The sequence below is a fragment of the Chelonia mydas genome, chromosome 6, assembly GCF_015237465.2.
Source record: "Chelonia mydas isolate rCheMyd1 chromosome 6, rCheMyd1.pri.v2, whole genome shotgun sequence".
Taxonomy (NCBI): domain Eukaryota; kingdom Metazoa; phylum Chordata; order Testudines; family Cheloniidae; genus Chelonia; species Chelonia mydas.
Window position 1 is genome coordinate 115,395,463 of NC_051246.2, and position 25,397 is coordinate 115,420,859.

A 25,397-nucleotide genomic window follows, 5' to 3' on the forward strand; every position below is an offset into this window, starting at 1 on the left:
AGGAAATGTCAGGTTTTTGAAGTGTCTCTATTCAGCAGATGAATGGGCTCTCAAATATCCACTACAGATAATGAGGTCTGACATGATAATGTAGCTACCTATCTTCAACAACTCTAGGAACTGAAAACTGAGCTGTGCAAAGACTCTCAGAAGTTAGAGGTAAAACAAACTTTTAAAAAAAAATCTAACCTTTTAAAAAGTAAGAATTTAAATCCTAACTTGGGGAAATTGTGTGCTTCTACATCACATGTTTTCAGTCCATTGGTAAAATAGATGTATGTGAAACAGATACACAGCTTGCATTCTGTCATACAGACATCAGTAACTCTCCTAGGATTAGGTTAATTTAGCAGCGCATTGAAAAGAAATAGCCATGATATTGGCAGTTGTAGGTAAATTTACTTTAACTGGATTATCTCAGTTAGGATATCCTATTTCAATCAAGCTCTGGCTCCTTACCTCTATGCATGCTAATATAATTGCTATTCCTTAGCTACTAATCAATTTATTTGAGCATAAGCTTTCGTGAGCTACAGCTCACTTCATCGGATGCATACTGTGGAAAATACAGAAGACGTTTTTATACACACAAACCATGAAAAAATGGGTGATCATCACTACAAAAGGTTTTCTCTCCCCCCACCCCACTCTCCTGCTGGTAATAGCTTATGTAAAGTGATCACTCTCCTTACAATGTGTATGATAATCAAGGTGGGCCATTTCCAGCACAAATCCAGGGTTTAACAAGAATGTCTATGGAAGGGGAGGGGGGAGTAGGAAAAAACAAGGGGAAATAGGTTACCTTGCATAATGACTAAGCCACTCCCAGTCTCTATTCAAGCCTAAGTTAATTGTATCCAATTTGCAAATGAATTCCAATTCAGCAGTCTCTCGCTGGAGTCTGGATTTGAAGTTTTTCTGTTGTAATATCGCAACTTTCATGTCTGTAATCGCGTGACCAGAGAGATTGAAGTGTTCTCCGTCTGGTTTATGAATGTTATCAGATGTCAAGAATTATAACATTCATAAACCAGTCAGAGAACACTTCAATCTCTCTGGTCACGCGATTACAGACATGAAAGTTGCGATATTACAACAGAAAATCTTCAAATCCAGACTCCAGCGAGAGACTGCTGAATTGGAATTCATTTGCAAATTGGATACAATTAACTTAGGCTTGAATAGAGACTGGGAGTGGCTAAGTCATTATGCAAGGTAAACTATTTCCCCTTGTTTTTTCCTACCCCTCCCCCCCAGACGTTCTTGTTAAACCCTGGATTTGTGCTGGAAATGGCCCGCCTTGATTATCATACACATAAGGAGAGTGATCACTTTACATAAGCTATTACCAGCAGGAGAGTGGGGTGGGGGGAGAGAAAACCTTTTGTAGTGATAATCACCCATTTTTTCATGGTTTGTGTGTATAAAAACATCTTCTGTATTTTCTACAGTATGCATCCGATGAAGTGAGCTGTAGCTCACGAAAGCTTGTGCTCAAATAAATTGGTTAGTCTCTAAGGTGCCACAAGTACTCCTTTTCTTTTTGCAAATACAGACTAACACGGCTGTTACTCTGAAACCATTCCTTAGCTAGCCACCTGCATTCCATGAGATAATTGGTTCATTTTCACAGGTTTCTATAGCAAGCCAGTCCTTGCTCTGTTTATTAAGGTATAGCTAAGATGATTTAATTAGAATGATATGAGGGCTCCTCTTAAATGCTCGAAGATAGTGGATTTTGTATGTAAAGATGCAGATATTCTAATAGTAAGAATCTTCTTGTGCAGCTTTTCTTTAAATATTCCCGCAGGCTCATTTGAACACTAACTGCAATGCAAGCTAAAGTGCCCTTTAAATGATAATACTAAACTCTTAAACTGTCTAACAGCATGGATTTCTCTAGAGGTTCTTAAAGTATAATCTATGGTGGAACTTTGTTATAAACCCCTTTATCATTCAAAGCATATTAACTATAAGTGTACATAATTTATATTCATATTTAAACAGTTTTTTTTAAAAAGTTGCTCTACTTGTATAAGAATCCTACAGTAATCACTTAAAACAGTTCTCTGAAAAAAAAAAAGCTTCCTAATTAAGTCCATTACTGATTCCACCATAGCATAATTAGCACGCATAAGCACTAGAAGTTTAGTATGATTATTTCTAATATGATATTTATCATCTCGTTTTAGTCTTAACACTTATAACACCAATAGGATTATTTCTCATTAAGATAGTTCACAGTAATAAAATCCTCACTTACCCTGCTAGAGTAATTACAAACATCTGCACAACTTTAATACAAAGATTGTAAGATCCTAAAGGGGATACATTAAGTTGCTTGAATAAAAGAAATCAAAATCTATTTTACCTTTGGGAAAGCATTAGTGATTATTTGTACAAAAATCATTATGGAAAGTCACAGTGAGAGATTTCAAGTAGACAGCAGATATAAATAATGCTCATTTGCTATTTTAGGTCTGTAGCTGTTGCCTATCTTAACCAAACTAAATTTTGAAGTGATTCTATTTCATACCTAAATCAAATGTAACTTTGACCGATTTGATGCTTTTGCTGGTTTCTAATGAAAAGATCTTGTTCATAAATTAAGATAAAAAACCACAAGCCAACAGTTTTACCACTTTCTTTTAACCTTGGTGCCGTTGTTCCAAAGTTTACTGTGAAGATATTATAAGATCAGTGAACACATTGTCATCAGTATAAAAGGTACTGGCTTTTTAGGATGAGAGTTGATTTGGGTTACTGTAGAATTGTTAGGGCAGTAGTATAGGACTAGGAACTGGTAAATTTCTGGGTTCTAATCCTAACTCTATCATTGACTTTGTGTATCCCTTTGCAAATCACTTTTCAAATTAATTAATTAATGTTAATCCAGAACTTTGGAAATACGAAGCATTATATAAATACTAAGTCTTCAGTCCAACAAACATGCCTGAGAAGAACTCTACTCATAGTGTCATTAAAGTCAATGGTGCTACTCACATATATGTTAAGCCCGGGCATGATCAGAGCCGTTGTTATTGCTGCTACATAAATTATTTAAAGGAGTAGATGTTTACCTGCAATCCTTAGAGAAGTCTTCCCACTGTCTGTAGATCTTTGCTTCCTTGCCATTTGAAGTGCAATAGGCAGTGTTTCCACCTGCTTTCCTCTTGAGGTTAGTGATGAAGAGGACTGGTAAAGTTTGTTATAAAATGTCAGTAGGTAGCCAAGGAAACTAGGAAGCATCTCCACACCTTTTTTCTTTTTCTTTTTTTTGTCTTAGGCAATTCTTAATGCCCTCTCCCTACCCCACCTGTGGCCTTCCCACATCTTTTCACAGAATGTTTGCAAGGCAGTAGGCTTTGTCTCTCTACCACTTTCATGTTAGTGACTTACCACGGGGGACACTCAAATGTTCAGCAAGATAGCTATAACATTGTTTCATATATTCCCTCCAGTCTCCCATTGAGACAGCTATGTTCTCTAGGTGAGGGAGGCAACAGGGATCAGTGGATAGGCCACTAGACTGGGAGTCAGGAGACCAGAAGTCTACTTCCATTCTGCCACCTCAAGTAAGCCACTTATCTTTCTGTCTATTTTCCCCATCTATGAAAATAAATTAATGTTACTCAGCCATCTCTTGTACAATGGTTTGAGATATATGGAGGAAAGGCTTATATAAGAGCAGTATTATTGTTTAGATGTGGTAGACTGCCTTACATCTCCGTGGGTAAGTCCATTGTCTGATCAGATATTATTAGTACCCCATGTAGACCAAATGATATAACAATAAGCCCATAGGGTTTTCAAAAGCAAAATGTCCTTTAGATATTGATCTCATAGACTAGTATCAGAGGGGTAGCCATGTTAGTCTGTATCTACAAAAACAATGAGGAATCCGGTGGCACCTTAGAGACTAACAAATTCATTTGGGCATAAGCTTTCATGGGTAAAAAAATCCACTTCTTCAGATGCATAAGCTAGTATCTTTCACAGAAGTTTAAAGTGCCAGCAAATTTCCTTTCCCAGGCGTCCTAGCAGCTTTTTGATCAGTGGTAGTGGTAATGGAAAGTGTGAAATGACATTTACTTTATGCTAGTCACAGAAATGGATGCCACTTTAAAAAAAATCATTACTAAAGGATTGGACCACTTGCTCTGGGAGACCACCGTGATATAAACAGTGAGAAATTAGGTCCTAGTCCTACAATCCATGGGGGCACAAAGGGCTGCTGGTTTCCCTGAGACCTCTTTCAATTTGTCCATCTCTGCAACTTCTCCTAACTAGCTCCTATATCAGGTTCTTCCTTGCAATTGTCTTGCTAGCAAGGGATTCTTCTGATCATCTTCCCATTCATTCCACACTTCCAATAAAATATGGTGGGGGGAAGTTCACAGGGACTTCATTTGACCAGGCATTCAGAACTTGAACCTGAGCTTGCAAACACTTATGCCTGTTAGAAATTCCACTGAATTCAATGGGACTACTCACTCGTATAAAGCTAGGCATGTGTATGCGAGTTTTCTGGATTGGGACCCCTGTTTAAAGCTGCACTAGCCTTGTTCATTTCTCCAACCTTAGCCACTATGTTGCTAATTAGCTAGTCACTGAGTGTAGGAAACAGTAATATTTTCTGGCCTGTTGACAGTTCTAGTTTTTAAGGCATACTGACACAACCACCTCTTTGAAACACTGAGGAATGTGTTGTGATGTGGTTGGATCAGCATGGCTACTATAAAGGAGAACTATGCCTCTCCAACCTATTAATATTCTCTGGGAGAATCCATAGAGTAGTGAATGAGGGAGAACCACTGCATATGATTTAGTTGAACTTTCAAAAAGCCTTTGAGGAGATCCCATGCAAGAGGCTGTGAAGGAAACTAACCAATTGCACGGTGAGAGGTAAAGATCTATCCTGGATTAAAAACTGGTTGAGAGAAAAAACAAAAAGTAGGAATAAATGGCTAATTTTCAAGCTCATCTGCAGTTTACTCATGCCATGTGTAGGCTTCTAGGGCAATGAGCCAGCCCAGTCAAATAACCCTGAGCTATCCCCAGGTGTAGACTATTTACTCATATTACCTACAGCTTCTTTCAGGGGCCTCTCATTTCTGAAATCTAAGTAATTTCAGTGGCAATACTTAGGATCCTTGGATCTCAGGCCTGGGTGACTCATTCTAGGTGTAGCTTCCCCTGGGTTCCATCAGATTTCTGTCTGGTCTTTTCCCTCACAGGTGAATGACTCTGGGAAGAGAGAAGTGGCTGAGACTGGCTTCCTCTCAGTCTTTGAAGTAGGTGAAACAGTCTAATGAATGTATGAGTGATAGGGAAAGAGAGCAACAAGGGAAGTAGAGTGATTGTTTCCCATTAGCTAGTACCTGCTTCTTGTTGCAAGGGTGGGGATACAGTGGAGACAGTGCATGGGTTTGTGGTCTGGGCTTTGCTCTCATTAATGCTGGATTATTCCCTGACATGGACATGTTAAAACCATGTTTAAAATAGAATTTGCTTGTGCAAAGCGGATTTAAACATCACCAGGTGAAATATTTCAAGTAAGGCCTGATCCTTTTGTATTTCCGGATGGAATTTTGCGCTAACTGTCAGTACTGGAGAATTTTGCTAATCCATAGGCCTTATTATTTTGTAGAATAAGAAAACAGCATTGAGGAAGCCATGGAGGGACTTCCAGCACACAAGAAATGTCCAAATAGTAACAAGAGATTGGTGCAAAAAGTGAACAAGTGTATTCAAGTTGACATGGACTTAGAAGAGGAGTCCCTCAGTGCAGATCAGAACACTGCTACAACTATCTGCCCTCCAGAAACACCAACCCTTTCATGGCAGCCACTAAGAACTTCAGAGAACTCTCTATCTTCCCAGCTACTGGCCTGTTCAGCACTGCCAAGGCAGTGTGCGCCTCCGCTTCCTGCTCTGCCACCATCCCTCCTGCCCCCGCCACTCCCTCTGTGGCCTTGCGTTGGGCGAAGTATGGGACCCATGCCACCCTCTTATCCCCCATCATGCACTAATGCTGCATGTGATGGTGCTTCTTCTGGACATGAAAATCAGCCTTGTCCTAAGAAGGCAAAGACACCAACATTACGAATGAAGCCATTTGACTGGCAGAAGCTTCCCTTGGATGTGGTGAGAGGTAGGGGCTTATAATGCTGCATTCATGTACTTACTTTACCACTCTTTAAGAAAAATGTCACCACCAAAGGTTAGGCCCTGATCACCGCAAGCTGCTTCATGTGGGTGGCTCCTTACACCTGTTCTGAGTCCCCCTCTGCCCGGAAGCAAGCATCCCACTGCACGGTGGGGCTTGAGAAACTGGGCTTTTAGTTAGTAGAAATATTTGCTTGAGTCAGAGGCCTTGTGGGAGAAGCACAGGACTGGGAGTCATAAGATCTGTATTCTGTTTCCGGTGCTGCTAAGTGAGAACACTTTGACATGTCACTCAATGCCCCCCCCCCCCCGCCTCTGTATTAAACCCATTTTATGGATGAGATACTGAGACTTTACCCACTAATGCAATGTACTATAAATTCAGTTAAAGAGCACAATAATGCTTTAGCAATGAACTTCACCAATGTGTGGTGTTGGGTTTTTTTTGTTTTGTTTTGTTTTGTTTTAAACTGGTGTTCTGATATTATTATTATTTTTGATGGAAGCAGCAAAACAGATCTCGCACTGCCAGAAAACATCAGTCACCATTTCCAGGATTGTTTATGCAGCCTTGGGAGTCCTTAAGTATTTTAGGCAGAGATGTTAATCTAATTTGAGCTCAATGTCCTGTGTGTGCACGCTGCTATTCTGCAATACGTAGCTGATCAGCTAGAGTAAATAGAGGTTAGTAGAATCCATTTAGCTCGGCTGCTGTCTTCAGTTCATTTAATTACAAATGGCTGTAGTTTTCCTGATTTAATTCGCCTTCAGACTTTTGGGATATTGTCTGTGGGAACTGCCGCTCTTCGATAATTTCCCAGTGTTTCTCTTCTAGTAAGTAGTATTGCTTTGAACGTGATGTGCTGAGTTTTTAGATGTCTCTGTAGTCCCAGTCTTATTACCTTGTCTTTTTCAGAAAGTTGCTCCATGTGGGCTTCAGTGACCAGCAGCAGTGATGATGTTATAGAGCCTGATTACACAAGCATAGAGCAACTCTTCTGTGTTTCACAAACAAGCCCCAAGGAGACAGCAGTACCCAAAATAAAGGAACCAAAAGAGGTACTTGAGCATGCTTCACTTCTGGCTATGGCAAAGATCATGGAAATGGCTTTCTTAAAATGAAAGGCTTTTATTTTTGGTTGTCTCCTGTATTTTTATACCATAGTTTGACTCTTTATTCTTATTAGCCTTTCATAATGCAGTAAGATGCCACGGATATATTCCCTCCCCATGCCTTTGATAGCATGTGGCTTATGCTTTTAGGGAACATGATGGACAGCTTTACAGTAAACAATATTTCATCAGCGCCAGTGAAGTTTAGATGCAGTCTTGTGGGTGGGTAGTGGGTGGAAATCAGGCATGCTAGGTACTCTGCCGCCTTGCAGTCTTTGGACAAATGACTTCACCTTTCTGTGCCTCAGTTTCTCTAGCTATAAGCAGGAGATGATACTTGCACTCCTTTGTGAATTGCTTTGAGCTTAACTTATGAAAAGTGCCATCTAAATAATATAAACCTGATACGCTAAAATCAAAAAGCCCTTGCCTATATTTTATTAAAATCAAGGAAAATGTTTCTTCTCATCTGATTGTGTTTTTTAACACAGATCACATTTATAGATATGAAGAAAAGCCTTCTCTTGAACATATTTTTGAAGCAATTTAAATGGTAAGATTTGATGAGTACCTCATTGTTTGAATAAAATACAACAATGGCATGCAAATCAATTCAACAGAAATATTTTAGATCTGCTAAAATATCTTTAATAGGGAGTCAAAATGTGTTTTCTTTTAAAACAGTAAGATATATCTGGCAATATATTCCTGGACCAAGTCCCAGATTGTGCTATAGGACCTAAGGGTGAATGGGCTAAGCATCCAGACAGGGAATATTGATACATAATAACAAAGGAATCTTTCAGATTGGTGCATCTGCTGGGCATTAGTGACATAAATGTTAATTGCTGACATCAAATGTGCATGGAGATTCCTGATTGGAAGTTCTAAATCCATTCAATAATTTAAAGAAACACTTCAAGTAATTTAGACCCAAAATATAGTCAGTGTCTTGAGTCATCTTTTCTTTCAAGAGGAAAATACCCTACTAATTAATAATGTTGCCAAAATCATGGGCTGAATTAGCCCATGGGATGGCGCGAAGGGGAGGAGATCGCAGCAGGACCTTGGCCAAATCTCTTCCACAGAGATTTCCCCACATGATCACATGGTGAAGGTGTACTTTCTCCCCCCACACGCACATACTCACCGTGTAACAGGACATCTCCACTGGAGCCACACTGCCATGTACTCCTGCCTGGGCATGGCTGCTCCAGGACCCACCTTTAAGAGGAAATCCATACCTTGGAAGGAATGTCCCAGAAAAGATAGGTCAGCCCCAGCCTGTACTAACTTAGTATAAATGCTGCTTTCTGTGTGGGATATAGGGGCGGAAGGATGGAGAGAATGGTATGTAGCCCATCCAGTCACTGCTTCCTCCCTCTCCATGGACCCCTAAATGTAGAGAGAGGCCCACGTGGGATCAGAGAGAGATTGGAATGGTGTTGCAGAGTTGGCTGAGCCTGCCCTTCCATTTGTGAGTGACGAGATCCATGTAAGCGTGACCTCCTCTGCTCTCAGCTTGGTGGTCATGCTCCATGCCAATTAGTATAGCAGCTGTGGTTTTGCAGAACCAACACCAGAATCTTTTTGATTCATGTCAAATGTATCTTGTTTCACCAAGTTTGGGACAGCAGGGAGAGGTCATGAGGGGGTTCGGATAAAACATTCTGGTTTGCGCCCATCCCAAACTAGTGACATGTCTTCATTACAGCAGGAAGAGAGTTGTCTTTTGCTTTGACTTCTCTGAAAGGTGGGGCGGGAGGGAGGAAGAGGAGAGGAGGAAGCTGGGGGGGATCAGAATCTTTCCCTATGATACTGGAAACTCAACCAAACTAAAAACGGAGCCCTTTTGGTTCAGTGTGCAATCCAAGTGAAGTTCAAAATGTTGCCAAGAAACATAAACAAATAGCGACAACTACATTAGGCTTCTAAAATTCTTCCCATTTTAATAATCTAAGGGATATGGACAAATGGAAGGTTTGCCTTTTGCACAAGCTGAAAAAATGGATGGTCATAAGGCTCATTAAGTAACTTTAGGAATGGTTCCAGTGAATAGACGTCGTTTGAGGTGACTATGGGCTGCTTGTCGAGCCTGTATCTGCATGTGACTGAGTGATAGTAGGAGCTGCAGATGAACAATTCTTCCTTTCTCTCTCTCTCTCTTTTTTTTTTTTTTTTTTTTTTTTTTTAAAGATTTGTTTCTAACCTGTCTTGACAGTTTCTCTCTTAGTATCATCCTATTTTTCTAGCACACCTATGATCCTAGAAATAAAGGTAGGTAAACACAGTAGAGGGGAAAAAGCAGTAACTTCCACTTGACCGTGATCCATTACTGATGCAATATTAGCTGCAGAATCAGTTCCTCTTATTTTTGGCATGTTACTCCTAGTTCTCCTGCAGCTTTTAAGTCTTTCCTGCAGCTCGAATGAGGAGGTTGCTGACATGATTGAGAAAGGGGACAGGACCAAGTTTGATGCTGACACTCTGAAGCAGCTGATTAAGCTACTGCCTGAAAAGCATGAGGTATTGACACTATTTATTCATTCTTACACGTCTACAGTGTGCCTGGTTCTGTATAAAATACAGACGAAATCCCAGTCCCAGCTCTTAAGAGCTCACATTGTATGGGACAGATTCTGCAACTGGATCCAAGGGTGCTCTAAGAGGTAATGTGTCTTCCCATCTGGAGCTGATTGCAGGATCTGGCACTGAGACAAAGATTAGACATCACACTGGGAGACTCAGAGTGGATATCATTTTAAACACTGGGTTTAGCACAGTGGTCCTTTTAAATTGGCTGCATGGCAGTCTAATGTTAAAATATGTTAGCACAGTGGTTTTCAACCTTTTTTCATTTGCAGACCCCTAAAATTTTTTGAATGGAGGTGCAGACCTCTTTGGGAATCTTAGACATAGTCTGCAGACCACAGGTTGAAAACTTTTGTTCTTTGGTAATGACCCCTTAGACATAGTCTGCAGACCCCCAGGGGTTCATGGACCACAGGTTAAAAACTACTGTGTTAACATATATAGGCTTCTCTAAAGAAGCCAGATTTCCAGATGTACTTCAGTAATAAGGAGGAAACTTTTAAGTTCAGAAGTGGCTGCCTAACTTGGGTGTATATTAATATTCATTTCTCTGGTGATAGATCCTCAGACATCCCCCTCACCCCCCGCACCAGGTCACAGACCAGGACCCCGTTGTGCTGGGTGCCGTACAAACACAGAACAAAAAGATTGTAAGCTCTTTAGAGCAGAGACCATCTATGAATTTGCACTCACAAAACAGTCCTTGCATGCCCAATTGCCCATCTTGTCCATGTAAATACTCATTGACATGTGCAGCATTAGGCGGTCGCTTTTGAAAAGTGGGCCCTGTGTGAGTATGGAATGCAATTACCAAATGCAATTATTAGTGTTAACGGATTTATTCCTTGTTAGATAGAGAGCCTGAAATCCTGCAAAGAAAAAGCAAAACTAGCAAATGCAGACCAATTTTATCTCCTCCTCCTTGGGATTGCTAGGTAAGGGAAATCTTCACTGATTTCAACCTGTGTGTGTGAGTTCGTTCGTTCTCTCTCTCTCTCTCTCTCAATATGGATCCTCCCTGGGGACTAAACCCACAACACTAGATGCCTGTGCCTCTCCTGCTTAATCTTAAGTAGCAACTCCTCTATTTGCAGCTGTAATAGACTCCTTTCTTCTGTGCACCAGCCACTGTCAGGGGTCACATAATAAACACTAAATAGTGGATTATGTATGTGCCAGGCAGTATTTGACCAGAGGAGCAACCTTCCTGAATTAACTGGGCAGACTGGCAAACGTACAATCATCTTTGTACTATTTATGAGAACACTGTGACATGTAAATTGTAGTGGTATTCTACAAAAAATCTGAAGGTTTGACTATTCTGCATTCACAGAGAGACTGTTTTTAACATTCTGCAAAATGCTGTAGAAATTTATATCTGTCTCAAACTGCATTTATTGCTTTAAAATAACCCTTTTAAAATGCTTTCTTGGCTATTCTAACATTTGTATACATTACTTTGGATCATTGTGCATCACTGAGAAAGATTCAGGATTTCCATGCAGGCAAATACTGCCTCTCATTTAAGAGAAGTACAAACCCCAGCCAAAGCTATATAACAGGAAGCAGTGTGGTTTAGTGGACTGGGTTTCAGGAAACATGAGTTCTATTCCCATCTCTGCCACTTGCCTTCTGGGTGACCTTGGGCAAGTCATTTCACCTCCGTATGCTTCAGTTTCCCCATTTGTAAAGCACTTTGAGATCTACTGATGGAAAGTGCTAGGTATTATTATTTTATTACCATAATTGCAATGATGTGTTTTTCTTGCGTAGGTTGCAATATGATGTTGCCTACGTGGGTGTTCTGGTGCTAGGGGGCATGTTTATAGGACACTTGTCTAAATGTCTCAGAGAAGGTTTGATTTATTTGTAATCTAATCCAATGAGGGAAATATCTCACGTGGTAGCATTAAGAGAACGAGATAACACTTGTGCTGGTCTTAGTTCAGCAATGTGTTGCTGTCATGCTAGACATGCTTCAGCTTATTTCTTGCATTGACTTTCTCTTTTAGCTACCAGTTGCGAATTGAATGTATGCTGTTATGTGAAGAGACAAGCAGTCTATTGGATTCGCTATGGCCCGAAGCACACATGATCAGGAGAGCCTGTGAAAGTAAGAGGGATGCAATTGTATCACTGCTTTGGGCTCAGAGCCAAGTGAAAACTCACTGTTAGTTGAAATGAAGTGACACCTACAACCTAGGCTGGATGAGTCTCTTCATTATCTGAACAGGAAGCTCTGTGGGAGCACTAGCCACAGATTTCCCATTTCTGGAATATATGATGTAGAACTGCAATTTGTACAGTTCAGCTGTGAGACGGAACACACAGAATGGGGGGAATGCTTCTAGCAGATTGTGAGTAAAATATAGGTGTGCTGACTAACTCCCTACCAAAGATCTCCACTAGTGAGGGGGAAGGTCCCAAATTCTACATATAGACCACTTGGTTTTTGTTTTAATCTAGGCTTATTTTTGTGTGTACTTTTTTTTTTTTTTTTTTTTTTTTTTTAAACCATTGGGAACATGCACAGCAAAACACCAGATGATGACCCTTTTGGCCTGATCCACTTCAGAAATTGTTCAAGCAGTTCTTCCTACTATTGATCAATTTATACACAGATATATTCTAAACATAAAGGGAAGATCAACTTTCCACACAACTATACAGTCCAAGCCTACTTGGGCCACTTTTATTCAACTTATTTATTCCTGTTTCTTTTTGTACTGGACAAACAAATCCTATGCCTGGCATGTTTCCAAAGCCATAAAAATACTGGCCCTGCCTACTCTGAGAAAAGACCTTAAGGCAAGCCCTATTTAAACTTCAGGAAAATCCAATTTCCAGGTCTTCACTTAATTTATTTAAATCATCCATTTTAATTTTTTTAGCTCTTCTTACCAGTCACCGGCTGCCCATTTTCTGTCAGTTGATTCTTAAAGTTGGAAATTTTCTGAACTATGTAAGTAAGGCTTTTTAAAATCATTACATTTTTATAGATGGTAAAATATCATTTCAATCCAGTCTCCTGTGTATGTATAAAATAAAAATAACAAAAATTGAATAATGGAGCTTTATTTATTTTAAGCTGAAACAAGGATTTTATTTTATCTATCTTTTTTAGGGGCGTCACACTGGAGATGCTGGTGGTTTTAAAATTAACGCTTTGCTCAAACTAACTGAAACCAAAGCAAACCAAACTCATATTACTCTGCTCCACCATATTTTGGAGGTACCACTGCAGTTTCTTACTGGGAAGTTGGTCTTGCATGTAACATATTTCCAGATGTACATTCAGCTAATGTTAATGTGCTCTAATTTAAAATGTACCTCATTTACATTTTAAGATCTGCCCCTGTAACTGTTGAAGACAGTGGGAGCTTTGCCATTGATATCAGTGAGGACAGGATCAGATCCATATACAGTGCTGTCTAAATTATACCGAGGTCCTGTTCTTGACTTAAAGTATAAATGGCCATACTGAGTCAGACTATCTAGCCCAGAATGCTGTTGTATGACAGTGGCCAGCGCCAGATGCTTCAGAGGGAATTAACAGAACAGGGGAATTTATCAAGTGATCCAGCCTCTGTTGTCCAATGCCAGCTTCTGGTAGTCAGAGGCTTGGGGACATACCGAAACATAGGGTTGCATCCCTGACCGTATTGGCTAATAGCCATTGATGGACCCATCCTCCATGAACTTATCTAGTTCTTTTTTGAACCCACTTATATTTTTGGCCTTCACAACATCCCCTAGCAATGAGTTCTACAGGCTGACTGTACGCTGTGTGATGAGGTACTTCCTTGTTTGTTTTAAACCTGCTGCCTATTAATTTAATTGGGTGACCCCTGGTTTTCATGTGAAGGGGTAAATAACACTTTCACTTTCTCCACCCATTCATGATTTTGTAGACCTCTTTAATCCGCCCCTGACTAAGGGGCAATATTTTGGGTTTTGTGGGGCCCCTGAGCCAGAGCAAGTGGGGGCCCCTTCCCACCCCTTCCGCTTGCAGTCGGCCCCCCTCCCCCCGCGCGCTCCTGCTGGGGAGTTGAGGCTTGCAGGAGTATCAGATAGGCAGAGTGGAGCAAGCCCCCGTGCCCCGATCCCACTCCCCTTCTGGAACGCTGGGTGGGCGGAGTTAGGCAAGCCCCCATCCCTCAAACCTGCTCCCTGGCAGCAGTGCCAGTGGATGGGTGGAGTGAGGCAAGCCCCCATGTCTCAATCCTGCTCCCTGGCAGGAGTGCCGGATGGGTGGAGCTGTCAGGTGCAGGTGCACCCATTTTTCTGGGGGGCCCCCAATTGGCCGGGGTGCCTGGGCACGGGCCCCATTGGCCCAATGGCTAATTTGCCACTGCCCTTAGTCGTCTCCCTTTTTCTTATCTGAACAGACCCAGGTTTTTAAACTCTCTTCATATGGAAGCTGTTCCGTGCCCTTAAACATTTTTGTTGCCCTTCTCTATATCTTTTCCAATTCCAATATCTCTGTTGTTGTTGTTGAGATGGGGTGACCAAAACGGCCCACAGCATTCAAGGCATGGGTGTGTCATAGATTTATATAGTGGGTTTTATGATCTTTTCTCTTATTTTCTATCCCTTTCCTAATGGTTCCCAACATTGTTAGCTTTTTCTACTGCTGCTGCACATTGAGCGGATGTTTTCAGAGAACCACCACAATGACTCCAAGATCTCTTATGCATTGCTTTGCATTCATCAGCTTTGAATTTCATCTGCCATTTGATTGCCCAGTCACACAGTTTTGTAAGATCCCTTGATAACTCTCCACAGTCAGCTTTGGACTTAACTATCTTGAGTAATTTTGTATCATGTGGAAACTTTGCCACTTTTTTACCCCTTTTCCCAGATCATTTATGAGCATGTTGAACAGCTTTGTTTCCAGTACAGATCCCTGGGGTGGGGGGACCCTGCTAATTACTTTCTGAAAACTGATGATTTATTCCTACCCTTTGTTTCCTATCTTTTAACCAGTTACTGACACATGAGAGGACCTTCCCTCTTATCCCGTGAGTGCTTAATTTGCTTGAGACCCTTTGGTGTGAGATCTTGTCAAGGCTTTCTGAAAGTCTAAGTACACTATATCCACTGGATCACCCTTGATCACATGCTTGTTGACCCACCCAAAGACTTCTAATTTTCTTGGAGGCATGATTTCCATTAATAAAAGCTTTTTTAATGTAATATCTCCTAGCTGCTCCTGTTGTCTCCTCCTATCTTTGCACCTTCATTCATGCTATTCCCATGCTGGGCCAATCTGCCAAATTAAATGAATTTTCTGTCCTCTATTAGTGAGAGACAAGAGGTCAGGTTCTTGCATCGCACGGGCCGGCTGGTGTATGTTGGCCACAAACCCTGGTGAGCACCACCCCAGTAAAAGGTGATTCTGCAAGTGGCGTAGAGCTGGAACAGAGGCTTGTATGGCCCGCATTCTCTCTGGTGCTGGCAAGGCAGGAAAAGGGGGTGTGGTTAGAAGAAAGGTGTCTTCAGGATGTTTCCTTTGCCGTGCCATTCCTGGGTTGTATTTTTTTGTCCCCTTGTAGGTGTAATAGGCCAGCGCAAATCAGCACAGTCATCAGGTTGCTTTGTCGACACAGTGTAAATGGAGAGCATCTATAGGAACACACTGGGGTCAGAGCAATTCAAAGGAAACTTTACTCACACACCTCTGATTTGACTTCTGTGCATTTTGGCCCTGCCCAAGAATCTGTTTCAAGAAGAGTTTCTTGTTAGGTATGTGGAGGGTCTAGCATGTAGCACTTACTATAAGATGCAGCATTTACCCTATATGTACCAATTATCAGATTTCAACATAGTAGAGTCAGATAAACTGATACTCTCCACGTGTACAATGTGTATGAGACTATTTAAGTCAATGGAGTAATAACAGGGCTAAACTTACCACAATACCTGTAAATCGTACTTTCTTAGTTCTCACTTTTTAAAATTAAGCGTCTCGGTGCCCACATGAGTAAGGAAATGCACTATACAAAATAAACAAATATCACTTACATTTTAGGAAATCGAAAAAAACCACGCAGATCTACTACAGCTTCCCAGTGACCTTGAATGTGTTTCAAAGGCAGCAGGGTATGACCTCTTTTTTTTTTTTTTCTTTTTTCTTTTTTTTTTTTTTTAAATCTTTAAGTGTGGGATCCACAAAAGTACTTAGGCACATAAACCCCAGACTTAAGTGCCTAAAACAGGCACTTAAGTCCCAGTTTTGGCTCTACTGAAATGCATAAATCTCCTGTCGAAGCCTGTAAGCCCCTAAACTTGCTCTGAGTCTATGTTTCCAGAGTCAGAGGTCCTGAGGTGCCTATAGTTCTGCCTCTGAGCATGTGCATTGCTGCAGACTGCCTAATTGCTCAGAGTGATTTCACAAACCAGTGGAAGCTGGGCATTCAGCTGCATAAGTCATATGCAAGGCCTGATCTGACCAGTGTGCATGCTCAGAGGCATCCTGCTGGATCAGGTCAGATTCAAAATCTGGCTGGATGAGGAGCCGCTGCCATCTGCCTTATAACTTTGTAGCTCAGTGGTTGGAGCACTTGCCTGGGATATGGGAAAGCCAGGTTCCCTTCCCCCCTTCTCTGGCAGAGATGGAGAAAGGATGTGAACAGGAGGTTCCCACCTCTCAAGAGCAGTGCTCTAACCACTGAGCTATGGGATATTCTGGGGTGGGGCTCCCTCAGTTTCTCCTGCTAAAGCTATTCCACTATGGATAAATAATGAAAGAAAGACAGGACCCAGGGTCTCCCACCTTTTAGGGGGGTGACCATAATCACTGGACTACAGAGTCATTTTGTTTCTCTCTTTTGCCTAATGATTAAGTATTTATCCACAGAGGAACACAGTCATTGAGGGAACACCACATCAGAATTAACATTATAACTAGTGCTGATTTATGCTATATGCATTCACAAAACTCTGTGGTATTCTAGGAGTCTGTTTTCCTTGCAGCTAGTCACTGAGAGAAACTGTAAATCTGAAGATGGACTCTCATGGTCAAGCAGTTGCTAAATTAAATGCCAAGAGCGTATTTTTAAAAAAATAGGTAGCATTTTGGCTTTAACTTAAATTCTGAAGAAGGAGCTTGCTAATGCTGTTGGAAGGTAAAAGTGTAAATATTCCATTACCTAAAGTTCAAATATGAGTATTAGTATAAACATGCTCATCATATATTTATGAATGTAATGGTACTGGGGTTACGCCACTCCCTGAGAATTTTCAAAACAAATTTTCAAACCAAAAACCCTGTTGATTTAAATAGATATCCAAGTTTTTATTTGTAAATATGAAAGGGGGGGTGGCTTTAATGTCGCTTTAGCGGTTTACATTTGGATGTACAGTATAATTCGGCCTCACATTATCAGGATACAATGCTTTGCCTACCATGAAGGGATAATCAGAAACTGGAAAGTATGTTTGGGCCCCTATGCTGCTGCCACATGTGCTTTTGAGGTTCCCCATGAGCACAGAAGTCCACCCACTGGGATGCTATTGCAGGACTGGGATTTTACATCCTTCCTCTGTTAACAAACCAGGCTAGTCATTATATTGTTTGCAATCCTCTTGGTTTACTACCTTCCTGTGGAATTTTCAGAACCAACTTTGAAGTTATGAAGGCAGAGGCAGATGCCCATTTAAAGAAACTTTTGAAAATTGAGCATAACATGTCATCAATAGATGATTTAAAAGCACAGTATGGAAAATCTATTCAAGTAAGTAACATGGGTCTGATCCATCTCATGCTTCCCTCTTCCAAGATGTCCTATATCTCTCGGAGGTCACAAACAGGTCAGAAAAAGGGGTGTGCCTTAATTCCTAGATGGGAGGAGGGTCCTGAACCCTTTTTCAGAGTTCATGTGCAGTCACAGTATGGAAATGGTTGAGAACCACTGGTCCATTTAATCCCCCCCCCCCCCCAAAAGCTAAAATTAAGCTTAGGATTCTATAGTACACAGATGTACCACTGCGGCATGACATCTTCTAGAAATGCCAAGGAGTTATTTGTGTTTTTTACTTGAAAAACTGTTCACATTCCTGAAGAACAGCAAGGTTCTTTTGTATCCATTTATAAGCATTGATTATTATGGGTCCAGTCTTACTCTGCTTAACTTAACATAACAGGATCAGGCCCTTCCTATGTTTAGAAAGTAGGTGCATCTTAAACAAAACTAAACCTTTGTGTATGTATTGCATATCTCCAAAGTAAATAATTCACTATCACACCATCCTTCAGAGTCTGTCATATTATGAAGAGATACTCTTAAAGCAGGGTAATATTAATTAAGGGCAAGGAGGCAGTCATGTTCCTCACAAATCTTCTGCTTAGCCATGTAATGCTGGTCAAGAACGACAAGTGATCATGTTGTGACAGCGACAATACATGATGTGTTGCAGGTAGGTAGGGTTCCCCAATAGTAACATACTTTTGAGGAAAACAACAATTACAAGTAAAGTAGCATACTGTAACCAGTTTTAACTTTCCATTCATTGCTGTGTTTCCAAAGCAAGCAGTACTTAGAATTCTGTCTGATTTTCTAAAAGCTATTGCACTGATTTGTTAACTACTTTACCCCTCCCCTTGAGTCTTCAGGGTAATTGAGATGCATGTTGCTTTTAACTTGAATAAATTGCATTGTAAATATGTCTCAGGACCATATAAACCTTTCAAAAGAACTGGAGGAGGAACTTGGCACCATTGCAAAGAAGAAGGCAGAACTTGCGGATTACCTCTGTGAAGATCGAAATAAATTGTCATTAGAAGATGTGTTTAACACAATGAAAACCTTCAGGAATTTATTTATCAAGGCACTAAAGGTGGTTTACACTTGTGAATAATTAGGGCTAGATTGTGATTTGAACTTATCACCCATGCATGAATTCCCCTTCTCTTCTAAGCCCCTTTACACAGATATATGGGCTACTCAGATCCAAGGTCTGAGTACATAGGAGTCAGTGGGGCTGTTCACCTGCTTGTGTCCCTCCCCCTCCCAACCCCTCCCCAGCAGGTGTCCAGAGAATGGGTGAACAAACTAATACAAAAATCCATTATTTGTAACAAAGAATTAAGGACGCTCCAATCTCTTGGGCTCTACTTAAAATGACTGGCTGGCCTCAGTGAAGTAAAAGCTAGTGATGTGTAAAAGTGAGTAAGCAAAACTGATACATTTTTAGAAGGGAGTGAAGATCTTACTGAATAGCAAGCCTCAAAACATGTTAGGCAAGGCCTACCGGGTGTTTACTCTGAAGAGCCTTCATTCTACCACTCATCCCACAGCCCAGAATCTGAGTCACAGCAGTGGGTATCAAGTGAAGAGGCATGTTTGGAATAGCTTTTGCTTATAACTGCAAATATCTCCATCAGCTCTTCTCCAGTTAACTTTTCTCTTAGATGTTTTATTTAACATTCTATCTGGATGTTTGTATGTAGGAAAACCAAGAAAGGAAAGAACAAGCTACAAAAGCAGAGAAAAGAAAGAAATTGCTTGAAGAGGAGGAAGCTAAGCGTCAAAAAGGAGAATATGGAAAGATCAGTAAGTCTCACAAATGTATTTTGGAATTATTTGCTACTTTTAAAGAGAATGTATGTCTATATAGATGTGGATGATCTGATTTGTGACTGAAAAAGCGTTGGTTAATTTTCTAAGTCCTTGGCATACTTATTCCATCAGATATGAGAGAAATTAAAAAAAAATACTAATTTTGAAGCCCTTTTTTCACACAAGGATGATAAAAATGTACACACCTCTTTTCTTACACCCCTCAGAATGGGGCTCGAGCTGAAAATAATCACTCACAGTAAACAATGCATTAGCAGAAATAGAGGCTAATTTAAGTTTGGAGGCTTCTGATTTCTTTGCGTCTCTTTTAATGCTCGTTTGCATCTTTTTAGGATATGACTCCATTAAGGAATATTTGAAACTAAGCTGTGTTGGGCAAAGCACATGTTACTCTTCCCCTTCTCCTCCCCTTTTCTGTCCTGATTAGGGCTTTGATTCAGTAAATGCTTAAAATTAAGCACATGCTTTGCTGAATAGGAACTGGATGAGTTGTGTTCTTAAAGTTAAGCATGCACCTAAGGGATATGCATTTTTAATGTAAATGTGTGCATGTGTAAATTTAAAATTCCATTTATATTTTAAGTTCACATTACATGAAGGTTTGTGCCAGTAAAATCTGATCACTTGATTGTTCAGAGATTGAATGTAAAAGGAGCATTAGCACAGCTGAACGGAATTCATGTAAATGACTGGATGGTCACACACAAATATTTTGCATTTTTCAACAAGCTCGAAGTAAGAATCTGTGGCCAAAAAAGCTCAAATCTTCTTTAGCCCTATTTGTTTTAACATCTATTCCAGTTATTGATCTTTAGAAACTTCTAAAGAAAAATCTGAATGTTGATAACCAACCACAAGAGGGCCAAGATTGTCATTGGAGAGACTGTATTTCCAATGTGTTGTCATTAGCACGTAACAATGCATTTAATGTAAACTTATATTTAATGTAGTCTTACTAATTAGAATCTACATTTTAGTGTAAATACAAAAAGTAATTTAATATATTGGAAAGTTACTTAAATATAAAATTAAGAGTGAAATTTACCCCCCATGCAGAGAAACAGCACAAGGCCCTTCACCATTTAAGCTTTCCAAATTGGATTTAAGAAGGACTCAAGCGGTGTTGACCCACTGCATCAGGGTGAATCCCATCCTATATGGGTATAACTCAAATGTGAGTTGGGAATCTGGACTGAAGTTTCTTCCTTAATATTTATTGCAGAAAACTGTGCGCCTAGCTACTTCAGCACTTGTGGCCATTCTTAGCTGCAATTTCTATTCACATTGAGTTTTATTAAAGTAAGCTTGGGGACTATCCGCTCTGATAAAGTTAGAACCTAGGTGTTTGTCTTATTTAAGCTCCCCTGAAAATTCCCATCCTATGTATACAACTCAGACATTTTAGAATCATGGTAATGGTGTTTTAGGTTTTTTGTTCGTTTGTTTGTTTTTAAGTAGATGAACTAGATTTCCGTTTTTAAGGAAGAAAAACTGGATGGCAATGGATTAAGTGAAGTCCTATTAGCATGTATAGACCAGATTCTTAGGCCTTGATCCAGCAGAGAGTTAAGCACATGCTTAATTTTGCTCAGTGAGTAGTTCTATTGGAGTAATTGAGACTATTCATATTGTATAACGTTAATTAAGTGCATAAATCTTTGCAGGATTGGAACCTTAATCTTTGATTTACTGACACGAATGACTGTCACAAGTTCCTTCAAGCCAATATCTGGTTTCTGTATCTGTGCATATAATTGAGGATCACATATCTGCGGATGACAGACAGGCCCTTAGCTGTAGCTGTCTCTCAGGATTTCAGAGCACACGGCATCAAAGTATTTTGATATGTATTATAATCTCATTCTTTATAGTTCAAAAAGGAGATGTGAGACCAGAAGCATGTGTCCCTGATGCCTTATTAGCAGATATAAGGGAAGGCTTTCAGCTATGGAAAACTACTAGGAACAAGTCTAAGCCAGAAATTGTTCCCAAAACCTCGCCTACTGAAACTGGTAAGAGCACAGATCCAACTGCACCTGCAATGTGGCTACAACTATTAAACTCTAGTCTTCCATTAAACAATGCTAAAAAGATATAGGTTAGGATTTTCAAAGAAGCCCAAGGGAGTTAGTAAGCTAGGTCCCATTGAATTTCAAAGGAATTTAGGTACCTAGCTCCTTTAGGCTACTATTGAAATCTCAGACATAAGAGATTTTTATCTGCATTATTTTTGATTATTTCTCTACTGCTTCATTTTTCTTTAGCTTCTGTTATTTCAGCTTCCATTACCTGAAGTTACCAGACAGTTACATTGTTGAAGTGCATCACACCAGCTTGCTTCAAGAAACTAGTCTATATATTATGTGTGCAAGATGCTGAAATATTTTTTTGCTCTAGTTAATCAAGTGAGAAATATGAGCTTATTTTAATGCAAACATGCATATATACACTTTCCTATTAGTTAGAATTTTATATGAACTAATTTAATTACATGTCTTGTGTCATGGTTCCTTCCCCACTCTGAACTCTAGGGTACAGATGTGGGGACCTGCATGAAAGACCCCCTAAGCTTATTCTTACCGGCTTAGGTTAAAAGCTGCCACCACCAAAGTGTTACACAAAGAACAGGAAAAGTGCCCACTTGGAAACTTCTTTCCCCCCTAAAAATATCCCCCCAAGCACTACACCCCCTTTCCTGGGGAAGGCTTGATAAAAATCCTCACCAATTTGCATAGGTGAAAACAGACCCAAACCCTTGGATCTTAAGAACAATGAAAAAGCAATCAGGTTCTTAAAAGAAGAATTTTACTTAAAGAAAAAGTAAAAACATCACCTCTGTAAAATCAGGATGGTAAATACCTTACAGGGTAATCAGATTCAAAACATAGAGAATCCCTCTAGGCAAAACCTTAAGTTACAAAAACAGGAATATACATTCCATTCCGCACAACTTATTTTATCAGCCATTTAAACAAAACAGAATCTAACGCATATCTAACTAGATTGCTTACTGACTTTTTACAGGAGTTCTGACCTGCATTCCTGCTCTGGTCCCGGCAAAAGCATCACACAGACAGACAAGACCTTTGTTTCTCCTCTCCCCCGCCACTTTGAAAATATCTTGTCTCCTCATTGGTCATTTTGGTCAGGTGCCAGCGAGGTTATCTTAGCTTCTTAACCCTTTACAGGTGAAAGGGTTTTTCCTCTGGCCAGGAGGGATTTAAAGGTGTTTACCCTTCCCTTTATGACATCTTTTCAATACTGGCAATACAAGATGTCTTTCATATTGGACTGTCCAATGACAAGTGTAAGCAACAAAGATATACACACACAAAAGAGGAGGAGTAGGGGTTGGTTTAAACATCTGGTGTTAACTTATATTCATCTTATTTTTACACAAAAGCAGAAAGTAAAATTCTGTTACATTGATGAAAAGCAATACAGAGTTCAAAGTATGGTACAGAAGTTCCACTGAATTAAAAGGGCCTGTCCTGCTGTCTTTGTGCTCTCAAACCAGCCACTGACTTCTAGAGCTGCAGAAGCAGATCCCAAAACCAGTTTCTTAAGCAGTGTTAATTTTCAGTGAGAGCCAAATTCTGCAATCCTTTCTCAGGTAAAATTCCAATTGTCTTCAGCAAGAAAGGACTTCAGCGTTTGGTCCTTAAATAATAAACTCGGAGATGTCAAAATGGTCAGCATCAATTGGAGAAGTGTGACTAATTGTTCACCCTTATCTACTACTTACAATGGTGGAAGATTCCAAGCTGCAAGTGAAACCAGTTGAAGGGAAATGTAGTTTTGTTGTTTGCTTCTTCTTTCCTCTTTGATCATTGATTTGCAGTGATAAAGTGTAATAGTGGTGAAAAAGTACAAAGAATAGGCTGCAGGAAACAAGACACAGAAACTGAGTGTCTGATAATTAGTACTTTGAAATATAATGTAAAATCTTGACTGTTTATTAATGGAGCATCATTTAAAAATAGATATACATTGTATTGTTTTCTATTTGTACTTGATGCATATTTTGTTCTTGTCTTTGTTCATCTCAGTACAATGCTAAACAAAGTTGCCTGTTGTGTATGTTTTGTTTTCTATGAAGAAAAAATGGTCATTCTTTTACTAAACTGAGCCCTCCTGGTCTCTCTAAGCATACCCCTTAGCTCTCAAGCCTCTAGAGGTCACCTGTCTCTCAGGGTGGAATCACATGATTCTCTCACTCTCAGACCTGGCTCTGGGTTGCAGTCCCCTGGTACTAACTGTGATTATCTCAGCAGGTCTGACCTAGACACAGACCCTGCAGTCCTGTATCTTCCAGGGCAATGACAGTGATAATCAGTGACCAAACAGCCTTCTGAAAGCAAAGTATCATTTATTTACAACAAAAGAATTTCAGAGAAAACATATGTTGAAAACAATGAACCACTCTATCTGTCTGTCTATCTGTCTGTCTGTCTATATAAAAATAAATAATATGTCTGCTTATGAAGAATCTAACCATCTCACGCATGGGGACCCTGGAAGGACTAATGCTGTAGACTCTTCCACAGAGCCCCCTCTCTGTCAGCGTGTGTCCCTGTCAGAGTTCACTGGCAACACCCTGCACAGCCCTTGGCAACTCACCCCTCTCCTTTTCCTCAGAAGGCTTTTTAAGTGTTCTTTTGATCTCTAGCCTCCAAGCCTGATACAACAGCTGTGTCACTTCTGCCTGGAGTCTGGAAACCTGCCACTGTTTGCAGGGCTGGCTCCAGCTTTTTTTCTGCCCCAAGCGGCGAAAAAGAGGAAAAAAACAAACCCCGATTGAGCTGCTGCTGAAGAGGAAGGGAGGGAATGAAGGACCTGCCGCTGAAGACCCGGACATACCGCCCCTTTCTATTGGCCACCCCAGGCACCTGCTTCCTTTGCTGGTGCCTGGAGCCAGCCCTGATTGATTGGTAACTGCCCCCCAATGTTTGCTGGGAGGTTGCTTATCTGAAACCATTGTGCTGCCTTCCTGATTATTCTTCCCACAGTCCCCTATTAAGCATTCAGACAGGAAAGTCTAGTAACCCCAATATACAATACCGTCCCTTCACTGACCAGTCACATATCATGTTCATCAAATGGTTATGTCTCAGTACATCATTACATATCAGCTCCATGTCTATTACACTCCCTCTCTTCTTTTCTTGAATGCTTTGACAGGTAGGGAATTAATTTAAATCTCAATTTCTTTAACTATTATCATTAGGCAGAAGACTTTGAGGAAAAACCTCAGTGTAGACAAGAGTGTGTGAGTGCGTATGAGCCTAAATAGTTCTAAATATACTAGGAATCTTGTAATTTCTATAGAAAGTGTAAAGATTGTGTGCTCCATCCCTCAGCTCTTACAAATTCATATAGGTCCATGTGACCAAGAAAGTTCAGTATTCAACACAGTGAGACGTTCCCCCTCTGGTGTTATCCGGACCGGTGATCTGCTAGTTCACTCCAATCCTTGACTCTGGAAGCCAGCCTTACCTTGCTCTGCTGTGAGAACCCCCACTCCTGGGCTATTCACGCACAGCCTCTAGCATGTAAACTGCTCCTTGGATTGTGCTACCGAATGACACTGGCCAATATCTCTGGTCCCAGACACAACTCTAGGAACCTCTGTCTTGCAGTGTCCGGTTATGCCTGCTGGATGCTGCAAGCTTATATGAGTTTGTCAATTTAACAAAGAAATTGATATGTAGAATCATAGAATATCAGGGTTGGAAGGGACCTCAGGAGGTCATCTAGTCCAACCCCCTGCTGAAAGCAGGGCCAATTCCCAATTTTTGCCCCAGATATCTAAATGGCCCCCTCAAGGATTGAACTCACAACTCACAACTGCAGGTTTAGTCAATGCTCAAACCACTGAGCTATCCCTCCCCCCCAGGTTTGTTATCCCAAGGGGAGTCTCTGACATGCTTCAAACCAAACGCA

The 25,397-nt window shown here is 40.5% G+C and overlaps 1 protein-coding gene across 7 annotated transcripts; it reads left to right on the forward strand.

The window, feature by feature from the left end:
* LOC102946657 (inverted formin-2) lies at window positions 1–24,098 on the forward strand. 7 transcript variants are annotated; one of them, XM_043549650.1, is made up of 17 exons: window positions 1–159; window positions 3,462–3,575; window positions 5,238–5,294; window positions 5,651–6,154; window positions 7,085–7,227; window positions 7,773–7,834; window positions 9,705–9,807; window positions 10,726–10,808; window positions 11,886–11,986; window positions 12,765–12,835; window positions 12,998–13,105; window positions 15,905–15,975; window positions 17,492–17,609; window positions 18,547–18,711; window positions 19,325–19,427; window positions 21,326–21,466; window positions 23,068–24,095. In XM_043549650.1, the coding sequence occupies exons 4-17, from the start codon at window positions 5,677–5,679 to the stop codon at window positions 23,121–23,123; spliced, it is 1,803 nt and encodes a 600-aa protein (XP_043405585.1). In that variant the 5' UTR covers window positions 1–159; window positions 3,462–3,575; window positions 5,238–5,294; window positions 5,651–5,676; the 3' UTR covers window positions 23,124–24,095. The 7 variants fall into 7 exon arrangements, with proteins under 7 accessions (XP_043405585.1, XP_043405583.1, XP_043405581.1 ...); XM_043549648.1 differs by lacking the exon at window positions 1–159 and adding an exon at window positions 2,710–3,178; XM_043549646.1 differs by lacking the exon at window positions 1–159 and having other exon boundaries at window positions 2,710–3,575; window positions 5,238–5,555.
* Window positions 24,099–25,397: the final 1,299 nt, after the last annotated feature.